This window comes from Bemisia tabaci, chromosome 4, assembly GCF_918797505.1.
Source record: "Bemisia tabaci chromosome 4, PGI_BMITA_v3".
NCBI lineage: Eukaryota > Metazoa > Arthropoda > Insecta > Hemiptera > Aleyrodidae > Bemisia > Bemisia tabaci.
This window is the reverse complement of record NC_092796.1, coordinates 51,877,568-51,904,426: the sequence shown is the minus strand read 5'-3', so window position 1 is coordinate 51,904,426 and position 26,859 is coordinate 51,877,568. Positions and strand designations below refer to the sequence as shown.

The following is a 26,859-nucleotide window of genomic DNA, read 5'->3' as shown; positions in this document are numbered from 1 at the left end:
CCGGAGCAAAAAGTAGCCCTGAATATAAAATAGCATCATAATCTTGAAATGATTATTCTAGGTGGCGGTAGCCACTCCGGCCCAATCCTAAAAACTCCCCCTAAAAGTTGACGACCCCAAATCAAAAGTGCGAAAAGATTTTCAATGATCATCTTTGCAGTGTAACCGGACTGCATTTTTGTAAGCTCTTGTTTCTTTACCTGAAATTTACGGGTCAGAATTAGCGAAGTTTTATAAGAGGAAATTGTAATTACATTCCGGCAACATTTTTGCGATCATCGTCGAGGATATTTCCGTGCCTCGCATGATCATTAGAATATCAGGAGAAGGGGGAGGGCAAATTTTCATCTTGTCAAGCCGTCTCTTTCGCAAAAGGGTGCCCAATTGAAGGTCTATCAAGTACGCAAAAGGAAAAGTTAGAGTTCAAAAAGTGCGCTTTTTCCTCTTGATATCTCTCATTTCGATTCCGAGAAAAGTGTGATAAAGTAAAGGCATTTTAAAAGAGAGGGCATAGAATTTTAACCCCGTCACACTGTCAGTTTCGCAGACGTGCCTACATCTGAAAATTTACCATTTACTCCAAAAAAAAAACAGGCAGAGTTCGAAAAGAGCACTTTTCTCTCTTGATCTCTTTCATTTCGATTCCGCGAAAGGTATGATTGAAAATAATGGCGTTTTAAAAGAAAGGGCATCAAATTTTAACCACGTCACCCTGTCTGTTTCGCAGACGTGCACATATCTGAAAATTCACAGTTTACTCAAAAAAAAATAAAGAAGGTAGAGTTCGAAAAGTTCAATTTTTTTCCCTTGATCTCTCTCACTCTCATTCCGAGGAAAGGTAGCGTAAAAACTTCATTGGTTTCAAAGAGAGGGCCTCAGATTTTCACTTCATCAGGCGGTTTGTTTCACGAGTGTGTGCCCGGCCGAAGGTATACAGATCACGCGGTGAACTTTCAGTTGCTCGGAGAGAGGAGAGAACATGAGGCTACATTCTGCGCAGATCTTGCCGCTTGTGTAATATTTGGTGTACTCGCTTCAAAATCAAGGGCAGTTTGGAGTGGTATTCCCGTAAATAAGCAAGTTTTACAGCTGAAAGGCTCTCGTTTCGTGTGCTGTGCAATCTTGCTCGAAGAAAGTTGCCAAACTGAGGATGTACCCACGGAGCAAACATCCCAGGGATCCCACAATGGCTATCCGACCGAAGTAAACGGGCAAGTTTTAGGCTTTTTTTGTTTTGCGTGTCTTTGTATATTATCCCTCATGAAATCGACATTCGCCTATAAACACATTGAAGAGACTTCAGGGCTGAAATCTAGAGAGGACTTTTAAGTCGAGAATTTAGTACTTTTACTCGGTCGCTGACACCTACCGCGAGCGAAACTAATACTGAACTTCCAAAGTCTGTTTGCAACGTTTCGAATCTCCTCTCACATTTTAACTTCCTTTAAGAATCATAAGATCATCGTTTTGGCACAGAATTTTGTTTGATTTATACAAGATGTCCTGGAGATAAACGTGAATGTTTTCAGAATCGATTCTTGGGATCAAAACGAGTTTTTTTGCTCTATTGCGTTTGCCCTAAAAATCCCCCCTTTTAACTTACAGCCCCATAAAGCTCAACCCAAAAAACAGTTTTTTCTTGGTTGAGAAGACATTTATGTATTGTAATTCCATGATGTTTCAATCGTAAAATACATATTAGACCTTGAAGAAACCTAAACCATATCATAGAGAGGTTTTGGGAGAGGGGCTGATAAACTCTGAAGGGGCGGATTTTTTGGGAAAACATCGTGGAACAAAGACTTATTTTGATCCTGCATATCAATTCTGAAAATATTCGTGTTTGAGTTTAGCACATACTGTACATTCCCTGGAAATTTTGTTCGAGAGTGTCGAGCGGAATTTTTTTTCTGCTGTTTTTTTCGGTTTATAATGAGTGGTTCTATATTGTCAAGCTTATTCTGACGTGCTAAGGAAAAATATTGTCGTCTAGCTGAACTTTCGAATGTTGCCAAATCCCGAAATAATTTTTTTTTTTTTTGGTTGAGGAAAGTCGAGAGTTTTTTTCCTGGAAAGTCAAGGTAGTTACGATTAAATTGTAAATCAAGTTTTCTGACTTTGGGGCAAAATATTCACAAGTTTTGCATAAAATTCAGGTTTTTTCAGATGAGAGGAAACGTTTCAGGGCTCATACGGTGTTTTTCTTCAAAAGCAGTATTGATACCAATATGTCCACAATCACACGAGATGGTATATAAACGGAGTGTTTAGGGCCCCTCCCTCCCACCTTGGAATATTTTGTAAAGCTAACCTCTCCCAAAAAGTACACTGACGTACATCGCATACAAAATATGCAAAACTCAGCACAAAAATGTCGCACGAGTACTTTTTATTCACACTTTCATTTTTCAGCGTTATGGAAAATAGAATTTTTTAATGAGTAGGGCACGAATCAATTTTTTGCACTTCGAGTGCTTTCTGTCAATTTTCCCGGTCATGAACTCACGAGAAAACCGCGAAAGTTGTACCTCGACAACAGAAGCTGGAACACTGTTACATAACTGCTATACTGTTTGCATCATTTACTCTCTTCTATTGATATTTTCGCATTGGAAATACATTTCGCACTTTTGTATATGGACAGTTAAATGACTTGATATTTAGTAATTCCTATTAGTGAGATAAATCTTGTAAAAATACCTATAGAATTTGAATAATTTTAGTAGGGTCTCTCGCAAAAGGATACCATCATACAGAGTCTTCTAGATTTTGGAACACGTCAGAGGAGTGAAGAGTCTTATTTCATGAGCACATTAGAAGCGGATGAACGTCTAATTTATAATATGATATACATTGAAATTGATTTTGCATGGAATATTATGAGTGAGCGACATGTTGAATTCATCGCATGGTTCTCGTGAAAAAACTAAACAAAATATGAAGTATAATAACAAAAAGAACTTGCAATACGGCCAAAATGACATGAAGGGGGGTGGAGGGAGAGATTGTAGTTTGCAACGTGACGTCGGGGCGCGCGGTATGACGTCAATATCTCTACAAAATCAATGATTCAAAGTATGGAAAACTCAAAGTAACAATTTTTTTTTTTTTTGCATAACTCTTCAACAAAAAATATGACTTGTGACACCTCTTGAAATAAGACTTTCTCCCATGAAGATTGAAAAGACCTTTCCATTAGAATTGAAAACTCTGCGAACTTAGTCGAATGAAAAAAGAGCTTCGCTTCCTCTTCCAACAAACGCATCAATTTCTTTTTCTTTTTTTAAAGAACGTAATTCACTTTTCTTTTTTCGGTCCTGATGTTGTCTTGAATGATATTCTGTTAGACGATGATCATTTCGAACGCTTCACATTCTTAAAATTCAACGACCTGATAAAATAAAATGCTGTTCAACATCAATTTCATTAAATTTTGAAGGATATTCTTTCAGTACCTCATCCGCAAAAAAGGTGGACTATCCATGGCAATTTTAAAACGTATGACATTGTCCTTACGCTCCTATGCAAAAAGAAGTCAATTCAGTTGTGGCGTTAAGTCCCGCAAAATTTCCTATCATAAGCACAGCAACAATTTTCTGCGGCAATTTCCCAGAGGAAGATCAATGCAAATCATTGGATCGCTCACTGAATGGAAGGAAAAAAAAGCTCTGAACTTGCCGTCTTCATTTTTTCATGCCATCATCGTCTAGAAAGTTGGAACGGCTAAATTTTTTAACTTATCGTTGAGAGTTGAAACCTGAAAGGTTTTTTTATGGAATCGCGTGCATAGCAACAGTTTTCTGCGACAATTCCTCAGAGAAAGGTCGCATTTAAAATATGGCAGTTTGATTACAGTGTTTCAAAAACAAGGAACTTTACTGTACTTTACTCTTCTTTACTTTAAAGTGTATCCATTAATACGATTTTACAGGATCGTTCTCCTTTAAAATTAACCATTTTGGATAGGAGAACAAAAACCATGCTATGCTCTAGGTTATTTCTAGGCACAAATGAGGATGCACAATTAGATCGCGTTAAGCAGAGAGGAACCAAGCCTTATTAGCTATTGCTCAATTTAACTGGGCAATTTAATTTTTTACAGGAGAATGTTTGTACGGATCCCTTTGAAAATTTTAAGGAATTCGCTTCGTACTACGCAGAAAATTCACTGAAATTTGCACACACAAAAAATCCACACAACCGTTTCAATGGAAAAAATTAAAGTGCCCACTCAAATTTGGCGATAGGTGATGTGGCTTGGTTCCTTTCTGTTTGACCGCGGTCCAATTTTGGAAACACTGAAATCGAGCTGGTTCGCTTCCGTTAAATGAGATCAAAATATTACTATGTTATACCAATGCACCAGTGCAGAATGATGAAGAATTTTTCCTCCAGATAGCTGACATTTGAGCAATATTCTTATTGATCGAGTTTGTATGAAATGTTCTGGCATGCCCCGCATACTAGATAACTGATAACTAATTAGTCCGCCTGGAACTGACAGGCTAGCTTCGCAGGGCATTTCAGACACGCGCCATTTCTCGACTTTGCGCTACGTCTCGTCGAAGGCCTAGAATTCTCCCGCCCTTCCTGGAAACTAGGATTTTAAAGGCTCATCTTCTGTGAGACACGTCACATGAAATCGTTTGAGATATGTCACGGTTGCAATTTTTTTTTAAGGTCTCAGAGTTACCCGAAGGAAAAAATCGAATTTGCACGTAAATTGACAATGTTGCCGGGAGCTGTGTTGATAATTTAAAGAGAGCCTAACGAATCTCCATTCAAATTTTTTCCCCGGATTGGTGCATTTGTAACGAACGAATTCTACTTACAGCACCGCTGGGATGAATATCAGAGTGGCAGGTTACAAAGTTCAACGACTGAGCTCATGGATGGATTCTTTACTTAATGTAGTTCGTTAAAAATACTTCAGTCTCTCGGTAGCGTACTCAGCACTCAGCGAGGGGGTCTTCCTTATGTCAAAAATTTCCTGTAGAATAACGTTCGATGGTGCAAAATGCGCAAACATGGGGGAAATCACTTTTTCCGTAAAAAATCCGGGCGGAGGGTTGGGGGAGCTCGACCTTTCCACCCGTATTTTGGCTACGCCTCTGCACTGGAGAAAAAAAATTCGATCGCGCCTATCGTGACGTCCATAGTGTTCCATATCGATTGAACCAGTCAGTTTAACGAGATGAAATAAATATCGGTTCCGTCAAATCGAAATTGCCGTTTTACAAAATAAATTTTTGATCGATGTGGGACAACAAACATTTGGCTCATACGATCAAACTTTAGTCCCAGTGTTTGATACCTAAAAATTTTGTTTGAAGCTGGGCATTTTTGCTTTAAGGGTCGGAGGCATTCATTTTGATTTTGGTTCAAACTTTACTTCCTTACGCGTAAATTTGACAAACCTGAATGGATAGAACGGCAAGGAAACATTTCATTTTATATTTTTCACACGTGCGGTCACATCATTTTTCCGTGCGGGAAAAGGGGGACTTTGTCGACAGAATATTTCATCCATATGTTATTTTCAAACAGCACTTTTATGTTTAGGCCTTGTCGCCACGGGACGTTTCACGGGATTTTTCCCAAGTTCAAGTCGCAGGAATGAAACTTCTGGGCTTTTACCCCGTTAAACAACGCAACAAAATTGCTTCTTCTTCTTTTTAAGTCATTCCTGGGACTCCCCAAGGACTCTTAGTTGGTACTGTGATTAGTATCGACTGACTAAATATTTTTCCCAACTTCGCAAGTGAGATTGTTCCCTGGGACAGATCCCATGAAATGTCCCGTGCATGGAGACAGGCCTAAGGAATGTGAAAATCAACTTTCAGTGCACGAAGCGACTCTAAAGTTGAGCTGACGAATAAAATAATGGGCCAACCACTTAGTGCGATTCGCGATGCATGCCTACAGGCGGATTCCGGTGTTGCTTTATCTTTCAGCATAACCTAGCTCTTAATTTATATAATAGTCCTAATTACTACTGTTCTTTAACCTCCATTCTACTCACTTTCATTGTAAGTGAAATTTTGTAATATGTAATTATTTCATGCAACAATAAATAATAAAAAAAAAAACCTAGTGCGATTAAAAAAAAAAAAAAAAAACTCATTATTTTGGATTCACGTATTTTTTTCTCCTTCAAAAGAAAAAAAAAGCATGATTTTAACACATGTGCAGCAGTCTGTTTCACCTCTTTGCAAAAAGTACCTCTCTGGGTACGGCTGAATTTTTGTTGAAGGTCATATAGTTTTCACTGTAAATCCATATAATTTTATAAAATACAGAGGAGATGAGAGAAAAAATCGCTGTATTACAGTTCCTCTCAGGTGTGAGTGCAAAGAGAGTGGGAATAAGTTTTTTACGTCGGTCACATGGCTCAACTCAATAGGCATAGCAACAGGTAATCCATTCACGCCAATTTAACCGATGTCACTAAAAAATGAGTAGCTGATTTTAAAAAGTGCAGAACTCTGAAAAACATAAAATTCCAGAAGACGGAAAAAATTGGAATCAGCCAAAAAATGTTGATGAATTTGTGAATAAACGCACGTTATTCGCTTCCCAAGAAAAAACCATGAAGCCAAAAATAAGAGTCTTTCTTATCCTTCATATCCTTAAAGACACTTCGCAAACAGAGTTGGCTCTACTCCATAAAAGTGTATATCACTCCGTAAAAAGTATAATTGATGAGCTTGAAGGACTAGGTGCACGCATAAGTGCAGTTTTAGGAAAAACCGGGATATTAATGATTTCAAGGGAAACTGGTCTTAACGCATATTCTGTGAAAAATTCGCTTCCGAATTCCAATTTTTAAGCATCAAAAAGTCAGTTTGAACTTTCTTTCCGCCATGAAAGGATCCATGTAATTTCAACACGTATTTCTCGAAATAACAAAAGCTGCACTTACGCGTCCTGTTCTCCCAGCCCCTCAATTTTGGCTTCGCATCCATATAACTTGGGCTCTTTAGCGCCGTATAAACTAAATTCACTCCGAGCTATTTAACAGTACAGCGCACCCGATCTATAGATCGTATTCGATACATCAAACGGGTGAGATTGTATCGATATCGATTGGTTCAAAACATAAACATAGCCTCAAAAGTAATTTCAGAAATCTGAGAGAACGGATCTTTTGAAACAGATTTTTTATTCTTTTGAGTACCAAATGCCAATGCAAAGTGAAATTGTCAGGAAATTTCTCATTTTCAGCTTTTCCAATTAAAATCCTTACAGTTTGGTTTGAGGTTATGTTCTATTGTTTTGAACCAAACGATACATCGAACCGTTATCGAATACGGTCTATTCTACATCCATTTTGAGATATGGATGAATTTGATGTTGCAGCCTGGTCATCGCGGTTTTCATATTGGAAATACTGTCAACCAGTACCGAGGCGTCACGACCGACATCAAGACTGCGAGGCGCTTTCCGGGCGCTCAGGAAGTCACCAAACCATCAACTGCAGACTTTGTTGTCGAACGTGAGGAAATTATCCTTCTCCAGATCAAGAAGTTTTCCCGAGATTGAGCCTTACGTTAATGACGGCCACCCTTATCCGTTGCCCCGTTCGATTGGGATGATATTGAGAAGATTCCTGTCAGCGGAGGGGATGTGATCGTTTGTCAGGACAAGAAGTACCTGGAATCTAGAAGGACTTACTGGTTCATGGCTATCAACGGGTATGATATTTAATTTCCCTGGATGATAATCAAGAATTTCAAATGATCGTACAGTTTTAATAGACGATAGATTAACAGGGTGGTAGTTGGCTTTTCAGCTACCAATCGGTATATTAAGGGGCTTGGAAGACAAGGCGCATAAGTGCAGTTTTGAAAAAAATGAGTGTTTATGATTTCAAGTAAATGTGGTCTTAGTGCATATCGACGATGAAATTACAAGAACCAGACCGCGTATCTCGTTTGCGGTGTTTACAAATTTCCGCTCCCATTTTATTTTTTTGAAGGAGAACAAAATCAATATCATTCCCTGAAATTTTCACGGAATTTTCTGCACGCGGAGAAGAGAAATTACAAGTTTCCAAGAGCTGACTTTGAGTTGTTTTTCATTTAAAAAATTAAGTATGACAGGAAGTCTGCAATATCGGAAACCGAGATACGTGGTCTGGTAGTGTCACCGTCGATATTCTGTGAAAAATTCGCTCCAAAATTCCAATTTTTAGGCATCAAAAAGTCAGTTTGAACTTCCTTCCCGCCATAAAGATGCATAAAATTTTGAAATTTCAAACGCGTATTTTATTTCTCAAAACAGCAAACACTGCATGTATGCGCCTTACCCCCCACATGTATGTATCTTCAATCACTGATGATGACTGAACAGGCCCGAAACGATGATACCTACGGAAAACAACTGAAATTAGAACTGCGGCCGCAATTAAATAACAAAAAACCGGGACATTCCGCGTTTTTCTGTTCAGTTCTTTTCTTTCATTTTCGTTTGAGGGGTTGAAAATCCACCTGTAATGGATAGCAAAACGCCCTTTATCTTTTTACCTTAAAGTGGGCAGACAATCACAAAACATATTTGAATAATAATGATGGTGATCATTTCCGTGGTAAACTTTTTTAAAGCCGCGTATATAAGCGAAACAACAGTACATGAAAACACCATACAATTTGTAATGAGGCACAATAACATTTAGGAAATTGCAGTAAATAACAGTTTCAAGTCGCTTGCTTGACTTAACATCCAATACTGAATTGGACATATGTCTGCAACACGGAACTACGTGCATTATAAAGTGAGCCCTGTTATGCATATACTCTGATGGGTCTCAGGCTCATGTCTTGATGCACATAGTTTCGTTTGTCAGAAGTACATCCAATTCACGGACTTAATCCGCTGAGATTGAACTCTCATCAATCAAAATATTGTAAAAAAAAACATACCTATCTTATACATCCGTACATTCATGATCTTATATAATTGAATTTTTCTCTCATAAACTCCAGATACGAACTTTTCTATGTGCATCCGACAAAAGAATTTCCAAGTACAAATATTGGGTTGATTGGGGCAGAAAGAAAAGTTGGAATCGGAGAGAGGCACAAGAGTATCAATGTCAACAAATGTAGAAATCTTGGAGATGCAGGTTAGTCTCTCAAATACCTACCCTAATTATATTCTTTTTGACGTATACCCTCATAATATATGCTTGACGACTTCTTTTCTGTTTTTCTTTTAACATTAGTGTCAACTTTTGTGTGCAAGTCGGCCCCCCCCCCCTTCCATCATAACATTTTGATGCTTAATTCAAAGCATTCTAAAACTCACTTCAATTCTAAATTTCATAATAGTTCTGTATGTATACATACACTAGTAGGTTTAGCCAGTGAAGATTAAATTTTTGCTGCACAGTGCAGTAAACTGAGCGCAGGGGGAAGAGGATATTTAACGATGCTCATGGCAGCCTTAATGCAATTTAGTTTTTTCTGCCTGTCTGTGGTCAGATCAACTCTCCTGTTTTCTAACAATGGGCCTCATTTGATAGTGGTTTGATAGTTGGTTCGTAACATTGAGATAACCTCAATACTCACCCGAACAACAAGGGATGAAATTCCAGAATATTTCGAATTTGTATCATGTTTTAGGTCTTGATATATTAGTAAACAGTTGCAGTCAGTCAAATAAAACCTTTCCTTAGTAAATACATGCATTTCACTGCCCATTATATAAGTGATTATTGAGGTTATATCTATGTTTTGTACCGATTAACATTGCAAATAAGTATTGCATGGATAGAGCGTTTGTTTGGTGTATCAAATATGCGCTATTAGAGCCTAGGCTACAAGGATTCAAGGAATATTTATTCCATCCTATTATCAATCCTTGGGGGATATGTATGAATCTGCGACACCTGCAGCATGAAATCAACCATTTTTAAGGCATGATCATCATGGGAAAATCTAACTTAGGTCAGCCCCTGATAGACACTACTTCATAGATTAGACTCATATTCTGACAGGGACCATTAGTCTTATGTCTAGGCAAGAAATATTTTATCTCTCAGCTGTGAAAACCCCCTTTACTTAAGATGCCTCAAAGTATAATGAAACTGGTGAGTCCCTGACAATCCTGACATCGAGTACCGAGGTGGACCACAACTTAACGAGCGAATCCCTGATTACAAAGCAATACATTGATTGACGAACCAAACTGGTAGGTTTTAAACATCCTGAAATTTGAAATCCTCAATAATATCGAGTACGGTGCTAAGGAAAATACAAGCGAGAACTTACAGATACTTTGAGAGCTCATCTTGAGGTTTCAGAGATTGAAAGACAGAACACTGATTTGAATATTCTTCGGAGAAATGTGGTTAAAGTAAACACGTAACAACTACTTCTTATACCTTTAAAATATCAAAAACTTTGTGAAACTTTAGATATTCAAAGGGACTATCAATCATAACACACACGAGAAGATGTAGAACCACGTTTGTTTACAACTTCGTTATGAAAAGAACGCAAAATGTAAACAAATGTATACTCTAATCCCATTGGTTCCCGCCAATTCCGGTGGCGCGCTCGGCAAAATATACAAATTAGCGCGCCACTTTTTAAATAAGCGGGGAGTCCTCTGGTTGAGCGCAAAATGAGAATCGGCACCGTACACGCTTTTTCCTTGATTGTTTTAAGTCGTAAGAAGTCAGGACCGCGGGATTTAGTTGACAGGAAGTCGACCGATAACCGAAGTGCAAAATCACGTATCTCCGTTTCAGTGTTTCAAAATATCGGCCTCTATTATATTTTATTTTCGATAAACAAGCTAACTTTTTAGCTTGAAACTTATGTAAACTATTCTGCCAGGAGGGACGAAAAAATCAGTGAAGTTAGCGAGAAATCACGTTATTGACAACTCTACCTATGTACTCCCAAGCCAATTAAGACGAGTTTCTTTTGAATTTTTTGTTTGTTTTATTCAGGCCTTTTGTTTTTTCTCTCGGTTAACTCTTTATTCTGGTGGGAAAGTTTAGATTAATATTTTTGTATAACAAAAATTGAATTTTTTTTAGTCAAAAACTCCCAGAGAAAAATCAAAATATGACAGGAAGTGCATACAGGATACGTGGTTTCGCACTTTTGGCCATCGATATTGTATTTGCCTGTACTGCCGTGCTAAGGAAAAACGTCGTATGAGCATTCGAGAGTTGCCCAATTTCCTCTGATAAAATTCTTATTTTTGAGGAGAGTTAAGAATATTTTCCCTTGAAGTTTTCACATGATTTAGATCTGGTCGCGAACAAGATTCTGTAAAAAATTCAAAGAAAACTGTTCGCAGAATTCCCTAAAAATTCATATTTTATCCAAGGAAATTTGGCAACGCCTGAAGGCTCATACGGCGTTCTTTCTTAGTACAGCAGAGTATAGAATGGATGTTTTCACTAAATTCCTGTATACTCTGGTGTACTAAGGAAGAAAGCCGCATGAGCCTTTAGGCGTTGCCAAATTTCCTTGGATAAAATATGAATTTTTAGGGAATTCTGTAAAAAATTCAAAGAAAACTGTTCGCAGAATTCCCTAAAAATTCATATTTTATCCAAGGAAATTTGGCAACGCCTTAAGGCTCATACGGCGTTCCTCCTAAGTGCAGCAGAGTATAGAATGTCTATTTTCACTAAATTCCTGTTAAAAGGTTACGAGCGGGCCAAGGTAGTGACAAAAGCCATGAATTGGAACGAAAAGCTGGTTTTCTACGACGCAGACTCCTGTTCGAGCTACCATTGGGTCATGTACTGGGTCACTGGGGTGCCACCCCGTCCTCGGACATCATCCCTCGCGGGCTTCAATTTGCCTCTCCATCCCTGGTGCCGTCTAAGAACAGTCTTAAGGGATCCCAGAAGCCACAGGTGTTATTATTACCACCAGAAGGAATACTTCAACGTTATATGGACCGTAACTGGCCGCAAATTTGAATGGACTGAGGAAACTCCCTCACCGTAAAGGAGCCGAACGTAAGGAAGGAATTTGGGAAGGAAAACTTCATTGCCTCATGGATCATGTGTCCAAAGGAACAGGGACCTTGCTCCACGAAAGCTCAAAATTGACTTAACTGCTGGATAGAGATCCCGTAACGACACCGCCCTTTTTGCGACAGAGGCCGAAAATGCGAAAGTTTTTTGGGAGCAGAAGAATTTTTTTTCTTTTTTTTTTAAAATAAAATATAGAAACTTGTACAAATTCACAGTTTTCAATTTTTCCCTGTTCTAAAACAATATGCTGCCTTTTGTGAGGGATAGTCAAGCGCATTCAGTGGTTTTGAGGGAAAAAATGTAAACTTTTTTTGCGCACTGTTGTTCATGAAAGAAATCAGCGAGCGCGATAATTTTTGTGAAAAACCCTTAAACGCGTACATTGGAAAATTGGAAGAAAAATATTTAAAAGTTCTCATTTTAATTGGTTCTCTCGCGAAAAAAAAATTTGGCAAGGCGGCACAACGCGACAAAACGTGAATGCACACAGGTTTATACTGCCCGGGTAGCTCAGGCATAGGGTATGGGCAGGGTATGGAGTGATGGACATGAGGTGACTATGCTGCCGTTTAAATGATAAAAACTGTATGTACATTCAGACGTTGCCAAATTCATTCAAGACGTCCCCCTGTAAAATATTATTTTCTTTGGTTTATGAATATTTCGTTGTGAAATGTTCACATACTTTAGATAAAACGAATTGGTTAATTCGAAAAATCGAAAGACAAAAATTCACAGGTTTTCCTGAAAATGCATGTATTATCAAAGGAACTTGGCTTCGTCCGAAATCTCATACGGCGTTCTTCTGCATTGCAGCACTGTCGTGCTAAGAGAAAACGTCGTATGAGCCTTCAGACGTTGCCAAATTCCCTTCGACAAACCACTAATTTTCAAGAGAATTTGTAAATCTTTTTCTTCTATTTTCTCAGATAATTTTCTTTGTATTTTAATCTGAAAAGTCTTAAAATTTCAAAGAAAAATATTGATAATTTTTCTCAAAAATAAACATTTTATTGGAGGAAATTCGGCAACTCTCGAATGTTCATACGACGTTTTGCCTTAGCACGGCAGAACAGTACGGGTGCGGGTTCATCGCGCTGGTTATGAATGAATGAGGAGTCAATGAATTTTACTACGTGCCGTGAATGACGAGAGGCAGGCTGACCGCAGGAAGCTACCGACCGTCTGTGCAATGCACAAGCCTGGCTATTCAATTCAAATGCCCACGTCACACCGCTCCTATAGGATTGTGTTGTTCCCTCGAAGAAGGCTTCATCGATGCTTTATGGTTAATTATAGCGTATTGTTTGTACGCCCTGTGCGTAATATTCACATTCACTTGACGGGTTGATCGTTAGGACAGCTCTGATTATTTGCCAGAAAGAAAGTCCGATTGGAATGATATGAGCACACATTGAATTTCAAAGAAAGATGAAAAAACTCCTTGAAAGTCCTGATGAAAGTCCTTGATTGGGTTCCTCCTGGGAGAAGACGCAGAGGGCGCCCAATGAAAGGTTGGAGGGAAGGGATTGAAGCGGAAATGTTAAGATGCTCAATCCCCCAAGATTTGTGGTTTGAAAGAGAGCAGTGGAGGTTAGGAGTCGTAGAGCGCGAGGGAGTGCTGTAAAGCGACTTATATGTATGTATGAAAAAACTGCGTTAAGGAGTTTGAATCCTTAAATTACAATCTATAGATGTTCAAATTATTAAACTTGATTTTATTTATTTTTCTATCTTTATTGCAACTTTTAAAATTAATTACTATGAATTTTATTTTCTTTTAAATTCATGCCGTTTCCTTTTAATATATTTTCATTTTTTCTTATTTTTTATCGTCTGCTTTGTTTGGTAATTATTTACGAAATTATTAAAAATTGTAGAGGTCCCTTTGCGACGATCCTTCAAGTTTGATAGAGATGTTCAACGTTTTTAAAATGAAGAGTCTTGCCTACAAGAAAGTGAGGTGACGACATTTTTATAACAATTAAATGGTAATGTCCTGTGAAACTCGTCTTAGAGCACGTTGCGTGAAAGAATTGAACTCAAAAACTGAACCTACGTTTTGGTGTGGTAAAGGGGGAGGGAGCGTTCAGGACTGCGTTGCGTAACGCTAGGATGGGCGCTGGGCGCATAGCACCAATTTCCCGAAAATCTATAGTGAAAAATTAAGTATAATGTGGCAATTTTTATCCAAAGCTCATTTTAGAACGCTTTACTAAGAAGGACTCGAACTGAGCTTTATATATAAATCTGCGAGTACAGTTTTGTGTTACATATGCCTTTCGAGGGGAGGGAGGGGTCACAAAATAAGTTTTAAGCGTTCTGTCCCTATTTTAAATACGGCCCATTAGAACTCAAATATCACACTGGCACAGGGTTTGTGTTCCGTACGAACATTCTAGAGTTGCCAAATTTCCTTCGATAAAACGTTCATTTTTAAGGAAAGTTATGAATATTTATCCAAGAAATTTTCAAGAACTTCAGGTAAAATTGCGAAGAAAATTACCTGAAAAATGGAGGAAAAATATTTACAAATTTACCCGAAAATTCGTGATTTACCAACGGAAATTTGGCAACGCCTGAAGGCTCATACGACGTTCTTCCTTAACACGGCAGATTTGCTGTGAGTGGGTGGGTATTTATGAGTGGGTGAGGCATTTCAATTCATGCCAGCAAATCCGTCCTTAGTCTTTGACAATGAATTTGCTCTCCAAAAAAAATTCCAGAGAGGTGTCGCGACAAGTTAGGCAATCCAGGAACCGGCAATTGAATATCCCCTGGTTAAGTAAATACCTGCACTTAGATGACTTAAAGGGCACACGTGGTTCTTGGCATTAGCGGGGCTGCAATCCGTAGATGGTAAAATCTTACATTCTTGCATAAGACTCACGTCAGCTTCTCTCGAGCATCTACAATGCTTGCTTGATCGAGTGAACACAGTGTTGATATTATAAATTTAAAGTACCTCGCCTTCCTTTTTTTTTTTTTTTTGTAATCTCAAGATCAAGAATTATTTCAGTGCGTGGAGAGCAGTAATGTTATGGAAGTAACTTTGCATGGTCAGCCACGAAAAAGACTGAGGCGCTCCCCAAAAGAATATTTTACTTTTAGGCCTCCTTTTATGCGAATTCTTCGCTCGCAGATCTCTCCCCATGAAACATTTCTAGCTACACCTCCGCCCTCTGCCCTCTGTCTTTTCCGAAAACTTATTTAGACTTTCAGTACTATTCTGCTTTATGTACAAATGTGATGGTTATTTTCGTTAAAACTCTAACACGTTCCTCAAGAGTAGAAAAAGTAACACTGTTGTCTTTCTATCTCTTCTTAATTCTAGAAAGTAGGTGAAATGCACGATCAGTGTATTTATTCAAAAAAGACACTTTTGCATAGATGAAGCATTAATGGATCTAGATGAAGCCTTTGTTTTTTTGGTCTTAAATCTATACTGCTCTTCATGGCGAGTTTGATTTTAGAAAAAATTGCTCTAGAGGTGAAACTTGGAATCCTGAAATCATCTTCGGTGTCTCTGCCGGAACTCAAACTCGAGACTCCGGGTACTAGTCTTAAGTGGTGAACACGCCCAAAGAGGTCGGCAAGTTCTACTTTTTTATGCTTTATTTTAAAACAACTGATAAAGGCTAAGGGCCTTGGCTTGGTGTCAAAAAGGGGAGGGGTGCCTCAAGGTTATTATCTAACCGCAGGAAGTGCAGAAGGAGACATGTAGTTTGTAGAGCTCCGATACTAATTATTATTGAACGGCCGCCCTTTATCTGCCGATTAAATTGTTGACAATGTTTTAATGACCCAATACGGATCAAAGGCTAAATATTTTTTTTGAGGACTACGCTTTGTGATCGTTTCTTTTAAGATTCAACACATGCACGCGATGGAGTTTTTCTCAAAGTAAGCGCCAGTTTAAAAAAAAAAAAAACCGTCTACGTTATGCAGTAAAAGGAGCGTTCATTATTTACGTAACGCACTTTTTTTAAATTTTTTACCCTCCCCCCCCCCCCCCCCCGTGATGCAATTCCGAACCTTTCCTTTTGATGCTATTCATGGACAGTAACCATCCCTCTCACTCTTCTTTCCTTGCTATGCGACGCGACGGAACTTGCATCTAAATCACTCTGTACATCACCTATTTCTGCGTTCGGTCCAGAATGCAGAAATAAGAGAGAGGAAAAGTTTTAAATACACCATACTACACCATGTACTACACCATAGCCATTGAAGTGATACATGTAAGCGAGTAAGGCAAAAATTAATGTCAGGGAGCACCAATATTTTCCAGTATCGTTATTTTCTTATGATTGAAGAGTAATTTTGTCTCATCTAAATGATAATCGATGAATGTCGGGTTGAACGGTTAGTAGAGGCATCTTGTCAAACTAGCTATTATCTGTTAAACAAATTGTTCAACGCATCACTCTTCAATTATCGTCCGGCGGAAAGCAGTGTTGATCCATGGAAATTCTGTTATAGTATGGCAAGCTCGTGGCATGGGTTCTTCACAATCATTTTTCCTCGATTTTTGACCTAATTTTAACCTGATTTTCCTACTTGCAAGACGATTCAAACCTTCGCCAAAACTATGTCTAGAAGAAAGGTCTAAATCAGTCCTATAATGCCCACTTGAAATGCACTTGCAGAGCCACAAAGTATTAGGACACTTTCTGCCACACAATCGGTGCAACGCGGCAGCAGTGTGTAGGAATTAGCATAATCGTCCAGATAGGTCCAGTTCAAACACGGTGATGAAGTGATGTTTCGCGGCCTGACCTTAACATCCTTTAAATAATCGTATCGTGATCATCGATTCCACCGAGCATCAATTATACTCGTAGCGCCAACACGGCCTTGTTGCCAAATTCGAATGAGCAAACAAGTATTTCTGCCTGCAGACATAATATAAAATCCGTGAGTTTCGACGCCCCAGCAGGCAACTCCGCTAACATATTCGCCTAGATAATCGCTATGAGGCACGCGTGAAACTAGCACAGTACCGCTCTATCCATACGGTGATGACTCGTTCATTTTGGTTGTACCTTATAGTACCCAGCAGAGAAAATTGGATCAAAAGTGAGATGGATTCGAATGCTAAGTTAATTAAACACTGAATTCGATTAAATCAGGTAAGTTTCATGGAGTGTTCAAAATAGACGGATAGTAGGTAACTGAATCTCAGTAAATTAAACTAACTTCCAAGAATTAGATGCGCAAGTAATAACATCGTCCTATACTTCGCAAAATTTAAAGGAAGATTCAGTAGGACTCTCTTCTCTTCATTTAGACTACGATTTGCAATTAGGAACTTCAACTTCATCTGACTCATCCGTAAAACACTCGGGTGCATGGGTCGGGTGTACTAATGATACATACGTTGTTTCTGATCTAAGACGGGAAAAATAGTACCTAATTGCAAAATTTAGTACATTAAGTTCTTCCTCTTTCATTCTTGGTCGAGTTCGTGTTCACAAACTTTAACTTCAAACTTTTCTATTCATGCGTTTAAGTCTTTTATTGTTAGATTTGACATTGTTCACTATGTTTGCTCAAAGTGGGCTGAATGTAACCAACTTTGAGCTATAGAGTTTTCTCGCTCAAAGCAGGCGTAAAACTTTGCTAATAATATACTTGTATGAACAATATTCATCCGAATATGTTGCGTGCATGGACTTTGAGGTGTCTTTACCCGTGGAGAATCTCCTGAAACACGCAGAGTCAGAGGGCCACAAAGTTAATTTTTCAGCAAGATGAACTTTATTGAGATGACGCTTAAATCAGACCTCAGGTCCGAGGCGATTAGATCTGAAAATTACGACTGTCGTAAATTGATATTATCCTAGGGATTCCCTAGAAGGAAAAATGGATTTGCGACTCTTTGCTCCTAACTTTTTTACCATTATAAATCTCTTTTGGATCTGTTCCCTGCTGATCACAACGCTATAATAATGTAACTTAGGAACATTTCGGAAGGGCGGAAATGATTAAAATTCTTAATTACAATCTACGTGAATTCATTTCGTCCACTTTTAGTCCATTATTTGAAAACTTCCATCATTATTGTGGAAGAATCCCCCCCCCCCTCCTAACTGCGCTCTCTGGCGCTCTGAGACACCTAGCCACCAAAGTCACCTCCGGGAGTGCCGACTCCCTCATTTCTCTAAAACTCCCTGTCGCCACTCTTCCACTAAGCGTCCCCGCAGGTACCCTTTCAAGCATATTCTTTTACAGCCTTTTCTCCGTCATCCTGTAATCATGACCACACCAGACGAGCTGTTGGGTGATGACGTCGAGTACGATGTCATTTTCGACTCCCATGATTAGACGCACTTATCGTTGCGTACCCGATCTCTTCTAGAAATTCCTGCCGACTTGCTTTGTCTAAAAGTTAAATAATCAGCACACTGCGGGCTGATTGTTGAAATTCATAGACAAAGCTATAGAAAAAGAAGACAAAAAGGATGTGGAGGGATTCTATTGGTACGGGTTGCAATGGACAAAGTAGGTAATAGACTAACTAACGGCAACTCACGAGAAACCCTTTAGTTAGTCCATCATTTACCCCCTTAGTCTGTAAGAACCACCCAAACTAACTAATAGGATCGATCCATACTCACTATGTCCTCTTTGTTATCACTTTGTCTGTCAATTTCAACAATCTGCCCGCTGCGGGCCGATTATTGAAATTGATAGACAAAACTATAGACACAGAAGACATAGGGGGTAAAAAGCAATCCTATTGGTTGAAATGGGTGATTCTCATAGACTAAGGGGGAAAATGATAGACTAACTGTCGAGTCTCTCGTGGGTTGCCGTTAATTAGTCTATTACCTACCTCCTTTGTCCATTGCAACCACCCGCTTCTACCAATAAGATCCCTCCAAATCCTTTTGTCTTCTTTGTCTATCGCTTTGTCGATCAATTTCAACAATCTGCCCGCTGGACCGGGGTCTCCGGGAGGAGGCTGCAAGGTATCTCCACACTCAAGACACGACGAGCGACGAGTCGAGACGTCAAGAGCGGATCGGCATCGGCACATGAGCGTGGAAACCAAAACAGCGCGCGGCGCCCCCCCCCCCCCCTCCCGGCCCTCGCGTTGAGTAATGCGCTCACGCTCGACTCCCGGTTCATCCCGACGTCAGCGCGGTTGGGAAAACGACCCCCCCCCCCCCCCGCACCCCCTCGCACTTTGATCGTGCAAGCCAGAAACCGCCTAACGTCGTTTAAAAGTCCTACACGCTTACGCGGTTTCTGCTCGGCGACGTGCTCTCTCGGCCGCGGAATTTTCGCGGGACGCAGCGACGCTGCAGCTGGTGAAACACATCGGAGCACATACGATGTCACACGTACTGCCGTCGGACTGTCAGAACCGCGTAACTGGTGTCTGAAACTCGAGGAGATAGGTTGTTTTTGCGGCTGTGCGGCGCGGCGCACCGCTTTGGAGCGGCGAGGTGCAGATGCGCCCATCGCCGCGCTATACGTTGCCTCTACGAAGCTCTAGAAATCTATTTTGGATTTTTGCGACGAAGGAGGAATTTGCAATTTAATTGCAACGACTTGATCGGGGGGGCACTACAAAAAATTGTAAGTTTTTTAAAAAACCACGTTTGGAATAAAAAAAAATATAATGAAATAAAAACTTGTCCTACGTTGGATATAGAGTCCAGTTGTCCATGCAGCAGTGTTTGTCGGTGCGTCTACTTTTCTGTCTCTGCGTTTAAGTCCCTAAAGTTATCCCTGCATTTTGCCATCTTGGTGATCTCTCGTTAGTCTCGCTTGATTCAGCATGAGCCTTTTTTTAAAATAATAAGTTCAAGTAACTCGCGTTTTCATCGGTGCGTCCACTTTTCTGTCTCTGCGTTTAAGTCCCTGAAGTTATCCCTGCATTTTGCCATCTTGGTGATCTCTCGTTAGTCTCGCTTGATTCAGCATGAGATTTTTTTTTTAATAATAATGTTACCATGCATCAAGTAACTCGCGTTTTTATCGGTGCGCCTACTTTTCTGTTTCTGCGTTTAAGTCCCTGAAGTTATCCCTGCATTTTACCATCTTGGTGATCTCCACTGGAAAAAGAAAACGCATTGGATCTAGAGTCCAGACTCTTGAAAACATTGACAAGAAAAAAGACTCTTGATTCAATCGGATTTTTGCTTCAATCGAAACGAAATCCGCTTAAATTAAGAGGCTTTGTTCTTGATTTAGCTAGATTCTGATTAAATCAAGAGTACTTTTTCTTGTCGATGTTTTTAAGAGTCTGGACGCTAGATCCAATGTGTTTTTTTTTCCAGTGCAATGTACGAATAAAGACACCTTCTTTGTATTTTTTAAGTAAATAAGCGATAGGAAAAATTCAGGTAAAAAAGTGTGGAAACCCTTAAATAGCACGGTTTAAACATGCTGCAGTTCTTGAAAAACTTAAATTTACCTTAATGCAAAAAAACTGAAAGAAGGATATCTCCGTAAATTCTACCAGTTACTTGGGAGCTTTGAAAAAGTACTTTCCAACGGTCATTGCCGCGAGGAACAATTGACAATGTTGCAGGGGTCATAAAATGATTTATTCCACGCAAATTTCATGCGTCGTGCTGTAAATATCACTCCGATTGTCACAGGTAATAAACGCTAGACGAATAGGACATGGCATCGACGCACAGTGAATCGAGTTAATGAGAGAGGCCGGACATACATGTTTTTACTAAGACTGCAAATTTCCATGATTATTTCATAAAATTTTAAATTTTGAGGGGTGCTTCTTGAAGTAAATTTTACGAGAAAACCTGTGCGACCGTGTTTTAAGACGTCGACATCTTGTGATATCGGAGTTGTAGGCTTTTAAAGTTTCCAAATTTTGGCCCGACTTCTCCCATTGACTTGATCCACTGTGCGATTACGAGCGTCATAACACGGCTGAGAACCCGCGTGCTCATTTCCCATTAATCTCGATTGACCAATGATCGCATTCTTCAGGATCAAAAGATCGACAGACGATAAAGCTACTCGACGACTGTTCCAGAGACCCTGATTCTCACCCCGGGTCCCTAACCCAAAGAGCTTCAGCTTATATTTTCTCTCCTCTCAATATTAAAAGCATTATCTTCAATCGGAGCGCGTTTAGCAGAAAAGAACCAAGCCACATCGGCTATTGCCAAATTTAACCAGGCAATTTAATTTTTTACGCGAGAGAACATTCGTGTGTAGTCCCTTGAAAATTTCAAGAACGTTGCTTCGCACTCTAAAGAAAATTACTGAAATTGGCACAAAAATCCGCACAACCGTTTACATGTAAACAGTTAAATTGCCTGGTTACATTTGGCAATGGCTGATGAGGCTTGGTCCCTTTCTGCTAAAGGCGGTCCAATTCTTTAGAGAAGGAGTGTGGAGACTGAAATCCGTTCTCAAAAAAAAAATGGCGGACGTTTTACACAATCGTTTGATGAGAAAAAAATCGAACAAGACGCAAAGTTTCCGGTGTATTCTTTTTTTTTGGGGGGGGGGGGGGGAAGAGGATTTACTGCGGGGAGGAAAAGGTGCAAATTACACCCTAATATAATTAAATATAAATAATATAATAAAAAATATAATTAAACAAGAATTAACAGTTTTCAATGCGTGCAGTATTGACGGTGTTACGGGTTGCTCCTCAGCGTGCGAGAAGCCATGTCCTCGTAAGTTACGCTTCAACCAATTAATCAATTTGATTTCGTAGAAAGTCACGATGCATGAATGACCTCTTGTTTGAAGTACACCCCGACGATGTTTTATCGGTCCTCCAACCTGCCCGCACCTCCGTCGAAGATAGTAATTGTGAGCGCAATCGGATTCGGTGCGAATCTAAGTACCAGGGAATTGCATTAAAATTCACAAGTCAAAACTTTCTCATTTCGGCAATACCAACAATTAAAGACTCAACTGCGTTCAAAACGTAGAGAAACTAAGAGAGTATCCAGTGGATATCACTTCCTTGCATGTCAAGAATAGACGCACCTTGCCCGCGGCTTCGCGAGTTACTAATTGTTCTTCATGCACGTTGCCAAATTGGACATCATTAGTGAAAAAAACTTTTTATTAGTAGAGTCTGCTTGTTGCATAGTTGGCAGAGCTCTCAATTCTGCATGGGCTTTTTGTCAATTAAGGTGTATTTGGTAGTTCCTATCGGAGACTTAAATTACACTTTTACCAAAAAATATGGAGGGGCCAGTTGTTCCTTAGTTCCTGTTAAATTATGTTTATGATTTAATTTATTTTTACAATCAGTATAAAAGAATCACCTTACAATGCATACTGCAAAAAAGTAATTTTCCTACCAAATTCAATTTTCTTGATTTAGAATACGCAGAATAAGTCCGAAATTCATTACAATTAATGAATTCAAAATAGGTACTTATTATTAAGACCGATTAATTAATACCTGATCAATTTAATTTTCTTTACAGAAATTAAAGTGATATTCTGTCGATGGGCAGGCACTTATTCTTCTGTTCTAAAATTAGTTCACGGCATGAACACTGCTTAGTTGATGATGAATGACGAGGTACCTTAAAACCGAATCAACATTAACTTATTTCAATGGACGGCAGTAATTGATTTATTATTGCCTAGTTTATTCGCAAGTTCTTATAATTATGTCACGTGGTTTTCAAACTTGCATCCAGCTGCAAGGACAATAAATTAACTCGGGAGGAAGAAACATAATTAAGTTTACATAAGTTTTAATCCACGATGACTTTCCGTTCTTAGAAAACCATAAAAATATTCCAAATAAAGCGGAGATCCATCTTGACATTTGTTAAAATTATTGTGAGTGAAAAAACTGTATCAATGTCATTTTTGATCGGCCGAGGCTACCAGAGCAAGGAAAAAGGCGTAACGCATATTTCGACGATAATGTCGCGTATCTGGACTATTTAATCCAGCTACGGTGCCGCAGGGTAAGACAAACACTAATTGACAAAACCTATAGCCGATTAGCCACTTTGGTCTATTATAGAATTAAAAATGTAAGGATTTAAATGTGAATGGTGCCTCAAACGACACAATAATCATTCCTTAAAGATAATTTAACGAACAGCCAGTCTTTCATTCATTGAGAGTATTTATTTTAGGCATTCCTTTGCGGAATTACGAAGAATCATTTTCAAGTTGAGTAGCTCATTTTTGTGACGAAAGAGGGCGTGAAGGTGCATTATATTCCGGGCTCGTGCAATAAGTAAACATGACAGAGTAAAATTTTGAACGGCTTTTTCTAGACTTTTTTCTTTTTTTTTTTTTTCAACTAGAGACTTTGAACGAACATTTTTCTGATATGAATTGACATTTTTAGGTGGTTTTGAGCCATAGCAAAGTACTTCTCTATCGACGTTATAATTTCATCACCGCATATCCTGTTAGCGCGCGATGTCTTAAAATGTCCGGTTTTTCCTCAGGGAAGAACAAATCTGTTGCAAAACGCTCAAAAGTTTTCTTGTAAAAATGCAGTTCCCGAAGTGGAAATTGTGTAGCAGTGAAATACAATTAAGTTTTCTAGTCTACAAAACGACAATGTTCCTAAAAAAAAAAAAAACCTCTATATTCTCGTAGGAACAACTCAATTTTGAGAGTTTGTGAATTACGGTTCTTTTTCCCGCCGCGGAGGTCACAAATATCGCTTCTCTATGACGTAACACTAGTAGTATCTAAACCGGTGGTGAAATGAAGTTCAAATAAAGACTTCGACTAGACCGGCTGGAACTCGCATCGCCGAATGCGAACGTTTCCATCAGGAGTAAGTTGCTCGTGAATGATAGGCTGGATCCATCGAAAAGAGCAGCTCAGATTATGGAGTCTCCACTTTCAATGACTGACGCGGGTTCCTTTAAAGGAAAGACTCGCGGCGATAATGATGTGAAGTTGCATCATAAAAATGAGAGTTACAATCGCTAATCAGACATGGCTGATTTTGCACTAGGGTACCTGGGAATTTTGATAGAGCGATTTTATAGAGAAAGTATGGACACTGAGGCCCGGTAGAGACTTTCAGGACCAAAAAAAATAGCGATGACTTGGAATGAAAGGAGTTCGTTGCCAAAAATCTACCACCTGGTACACTTGCCGCCGCTTTTGCCATTCTGTAAGCAATACAGTATATCGACGGTGCAAGTCGGCAATCACATAACTCGTTTGCGGTGTCTGAAAATCTCCGCCTCGATGTTATTTTTTTGAAGGAGAACTAATTGACATCATTCCTTGAAGTCTTTGCAAAATTTTCTTCGCACAATGAAGAAAAATCATGGCAGTTTTAAAGAATTGCCGTTGAATAGTTTTCCGTTTAAAAAATAAAGTATGACAGGAAGTCTGCGACGTCGCAAACCGAGTTATGTGATTGCCGACTTGCACCGTCGATATGGTGAATATTCTTCTTTTTTTGTGGTGCCTTGTGTTCCAAATTTGTTTCAAATCGAAAAAGAACAACAAAGTGTGTAATTTTAGCAGAATTAACGATCCAAAAAGTTTGAAAAACGACAATTTCAATATTTTAAAGGCATCTTCCTCTAACGTTCACCATTTTTCGAAACCTATAGGTAGTTCTATGATAGGTATATGACAATGAGATGGATAAACCAATCTGAAATAAATTTTCAAGAGTTCACACCATCTTTGCGAAAACTCCTTGCTCGAGGGCGACGGTAGTAGGATTTGAATTATTTTCTTCGCGACAATTTTGCGTTTCAATCGTTATCGCACGCGGCTCTCAAAATTATCTTTATTTACTTTTGGATTCTATGGAAAAGGACAGGCATTGGCGAAGAATTTTGAACCACCCCCTTTCTTATCATTCAAACTGCGCTACGAAATTCTTGCAGGATTTCCAGTTTTTTTCGACCAAATGAACTTTTACGAGGTAACCAGTGTTAATTCATCCTCCAAATTTTCTTTATGACCGCGTCAAACTATATCAAGAGCTCATGATGCAAAAGTGTAATCACGTACGCATATCGCGAGGTTGCTCTAAATGTCAGAATTGAAAAGTCCGACGTAAATGAGAAAACCACCGAATAGATGAAATACCTCGACTATGGGGGTAAATACGTCTATCTACCCTTTAAATGAACTTAATTTCGTTTTCATCGTGGTTTTTCGTTCGCGTCCAAGGTTTAGGGTCCCGGCATTGATAGCAATCGCGGCACCTCGACTTCGACGACTGATGTTACAGTTTCCAACTAAGAAAGGTGAATTTGAAGAACGTTTAAAGGAGTTAAATACTTAGTTTAGTTCCTTGTCGCAAAGTATTAGAAAATCAGAGAAAATTTGGGCATCGTGAAAAAGGTTGGACTGATCTCAGTTCATCCGTCGAAGTCGTAATCGAAAATCCTCTGCCTCTTACCTTCTATCCCGTTTAGCGGTGCCTGAAGTTCCCCTGTGGGTCCCTCGTATGGTCCGGTATAACGACATCATCTTGAAATCCAAAAATTTCCTGTTGCACTGCACTCAACACAAAAACTCACTACAAAATCGCACTTTTCCGGGCTTGTGACGCCCGATCAAACGAATCGAACTGAGCGATCCTGAAACCTTCCAAAATCACCAAAAACAATTTAAAATCGAATCGCGGGATCACACATCTGAACTTTCACAGGATTGATTCATCGCGGACATTAAACACAGAAGAAAAAGGGCACTTTACCTCCCGCCGTGACTGGGAAGGGAGGGGGTGGTATTCGCACAGATTTTGGTCGCGAAAAGCGTCGGTGATAGCACTCACACGCGGAAAGAGGGGACACTAGAACAGCACCCGCGAATTATGGACGGAAAAGTGGACGGTGAGCCCTCTCGCACGGCTGGACACGGATCACACCACCGCAGAGCAAGCAAGACTGAGGAGCCAGAGAGCGAACGCGCTGAGGCTGAGACGCGCTGGTTCTTGGTCCCAGCGTCGTCGTCGCACAGTAGAAGCAAGGTGAGCTTTCGAGCGTACCCATGTGAAACGACAATACTGCACCTAACTATACTGCCGGGACAGCGAAGAGAGCAGTAAGAGTCAAATTTTCGAAATCGAGTTTCCTTCAAAAATTGTCTGAACTCTTTTAGATGAAATTGCTAAAACAGCAAAATTCATCTTCATAGAGAATTTGCAGGTGTCTGAAATTTGATGCATTTCTTCTTTAAGTGGAAACTATCGGGTGAACTGAACCCGAGGATACTCTTGGTTCATGAGTTGGAGAAGATATGACAAAATGAGCTAATCTGTCAAAATACATGTGTTTAAATGGGGAACGCCGCGCCGCCAGATGACGTCACTAGGCGGTGCATTTCCTCACTTTTAAACCCATTTTCATACTTTTTCCCATATTAGAAAAAAATTATAAATAATGCTGTGAAATCAGCTCTTCAAGCAAAGAAAACGTTCAGGCCCGTTCTTCTTCAGCTTTCAGATGAAGCAATAAAAATTTTGCGTGCAATTGCTCCATTGTATCAAAACGAGACATATGGGAAAGCCACAAGTGCGCAAAAAATGACGTAGTTTTAGACAAGACAGCAGTAAGTGACAATATTCCTCCAGAGAGCCAATGAAAAAAGTGCTTTCAAGTAAAGTGCCGTCCTCTTCTGCCAATTTCTAACCTGAAAATGTGTTTATTGTGTGTCCAAAACTCAACCACGAAAGTATGCCTAAGATTGCACTTACAGCTGTGATGCCTAACAATAACCTAGCATGAATATAAAAAAATATCTTTTTTATGTAATTGAAATACAATCAGTCGATTTTTAATTATCCAAACGATCTCTGGGAGTCTTTCGGACGATAAGTGGCAATTTGACAAAGAACGGAGGCGAGGCTTCTTTCAATAAAATTTTCCGGTCAGAAGCTTCTGTACCCG

The 26,859-nt window shown here is 39.4% G+C and overlaps 2 protein-coding genes across 3 annotated transcripts in view; one reads left to right on the top strand and one right to left on the bottom strand.

Annotated features, from left to right (window-relative positions):
* Window positions 1-25,863, bottom strand: part of exp (expansion) — a 319,500-nt gene extending 293,637 nt beyond the window's left edge. Inside the window, exon 1 of one of the 2 annotated variants that reach the window (XM_019059327.2) lies at window positions 25,368-25,863. In XM_019059327.2, the coding sequence (XP_018914872.1) occupies window positions 25,368-25,438 (71 nt within the window). In that variant the 5' untranslated portion in view covers window positions 25,439-25,863. Of the gene's footprint in view, window positions 1-10,271; window positions 10,431-25,367 lie in introns of those variants that run through there. The other variant, XM_072300032.1, reaches the window with a different exon arrangement.
* On the top strand, window positions 902-12,157 carry LOC109042527 (uncharacterized). The gene is made up of 4 exons (XM_019059331.2): window positions 902-1,203; window positions 7,360-7,694; window positions 8,985-9,124; window positions 11,668-12,157. Exons 2-4 carry the CDS (start codon window positions 7,681-7,683, stop codon window positions 11,973-11,975), a joined length of 462 nt encoding a protein of 153 aa, XP_018914876.2. The 5' UTR covers window positions 902-1,203; window positions 7,360-7,680; the 3' UTR covers window positions 11,976-12,157.
* Window positions 25,864-26,859: the final 996 nt, after the last annotated feature.

Coding starts and splice junctions, on each gene's coding strand:
- LOC109042527 (XM_019059331.2), top strand. Junction 9,125..11,667: donor TAGAAATCTTGGAGATGCAG/GTTAGTCTCTCA, acceptor TCCTGTTAAAAG/GTTACGAGCGGGCCAAGGTA.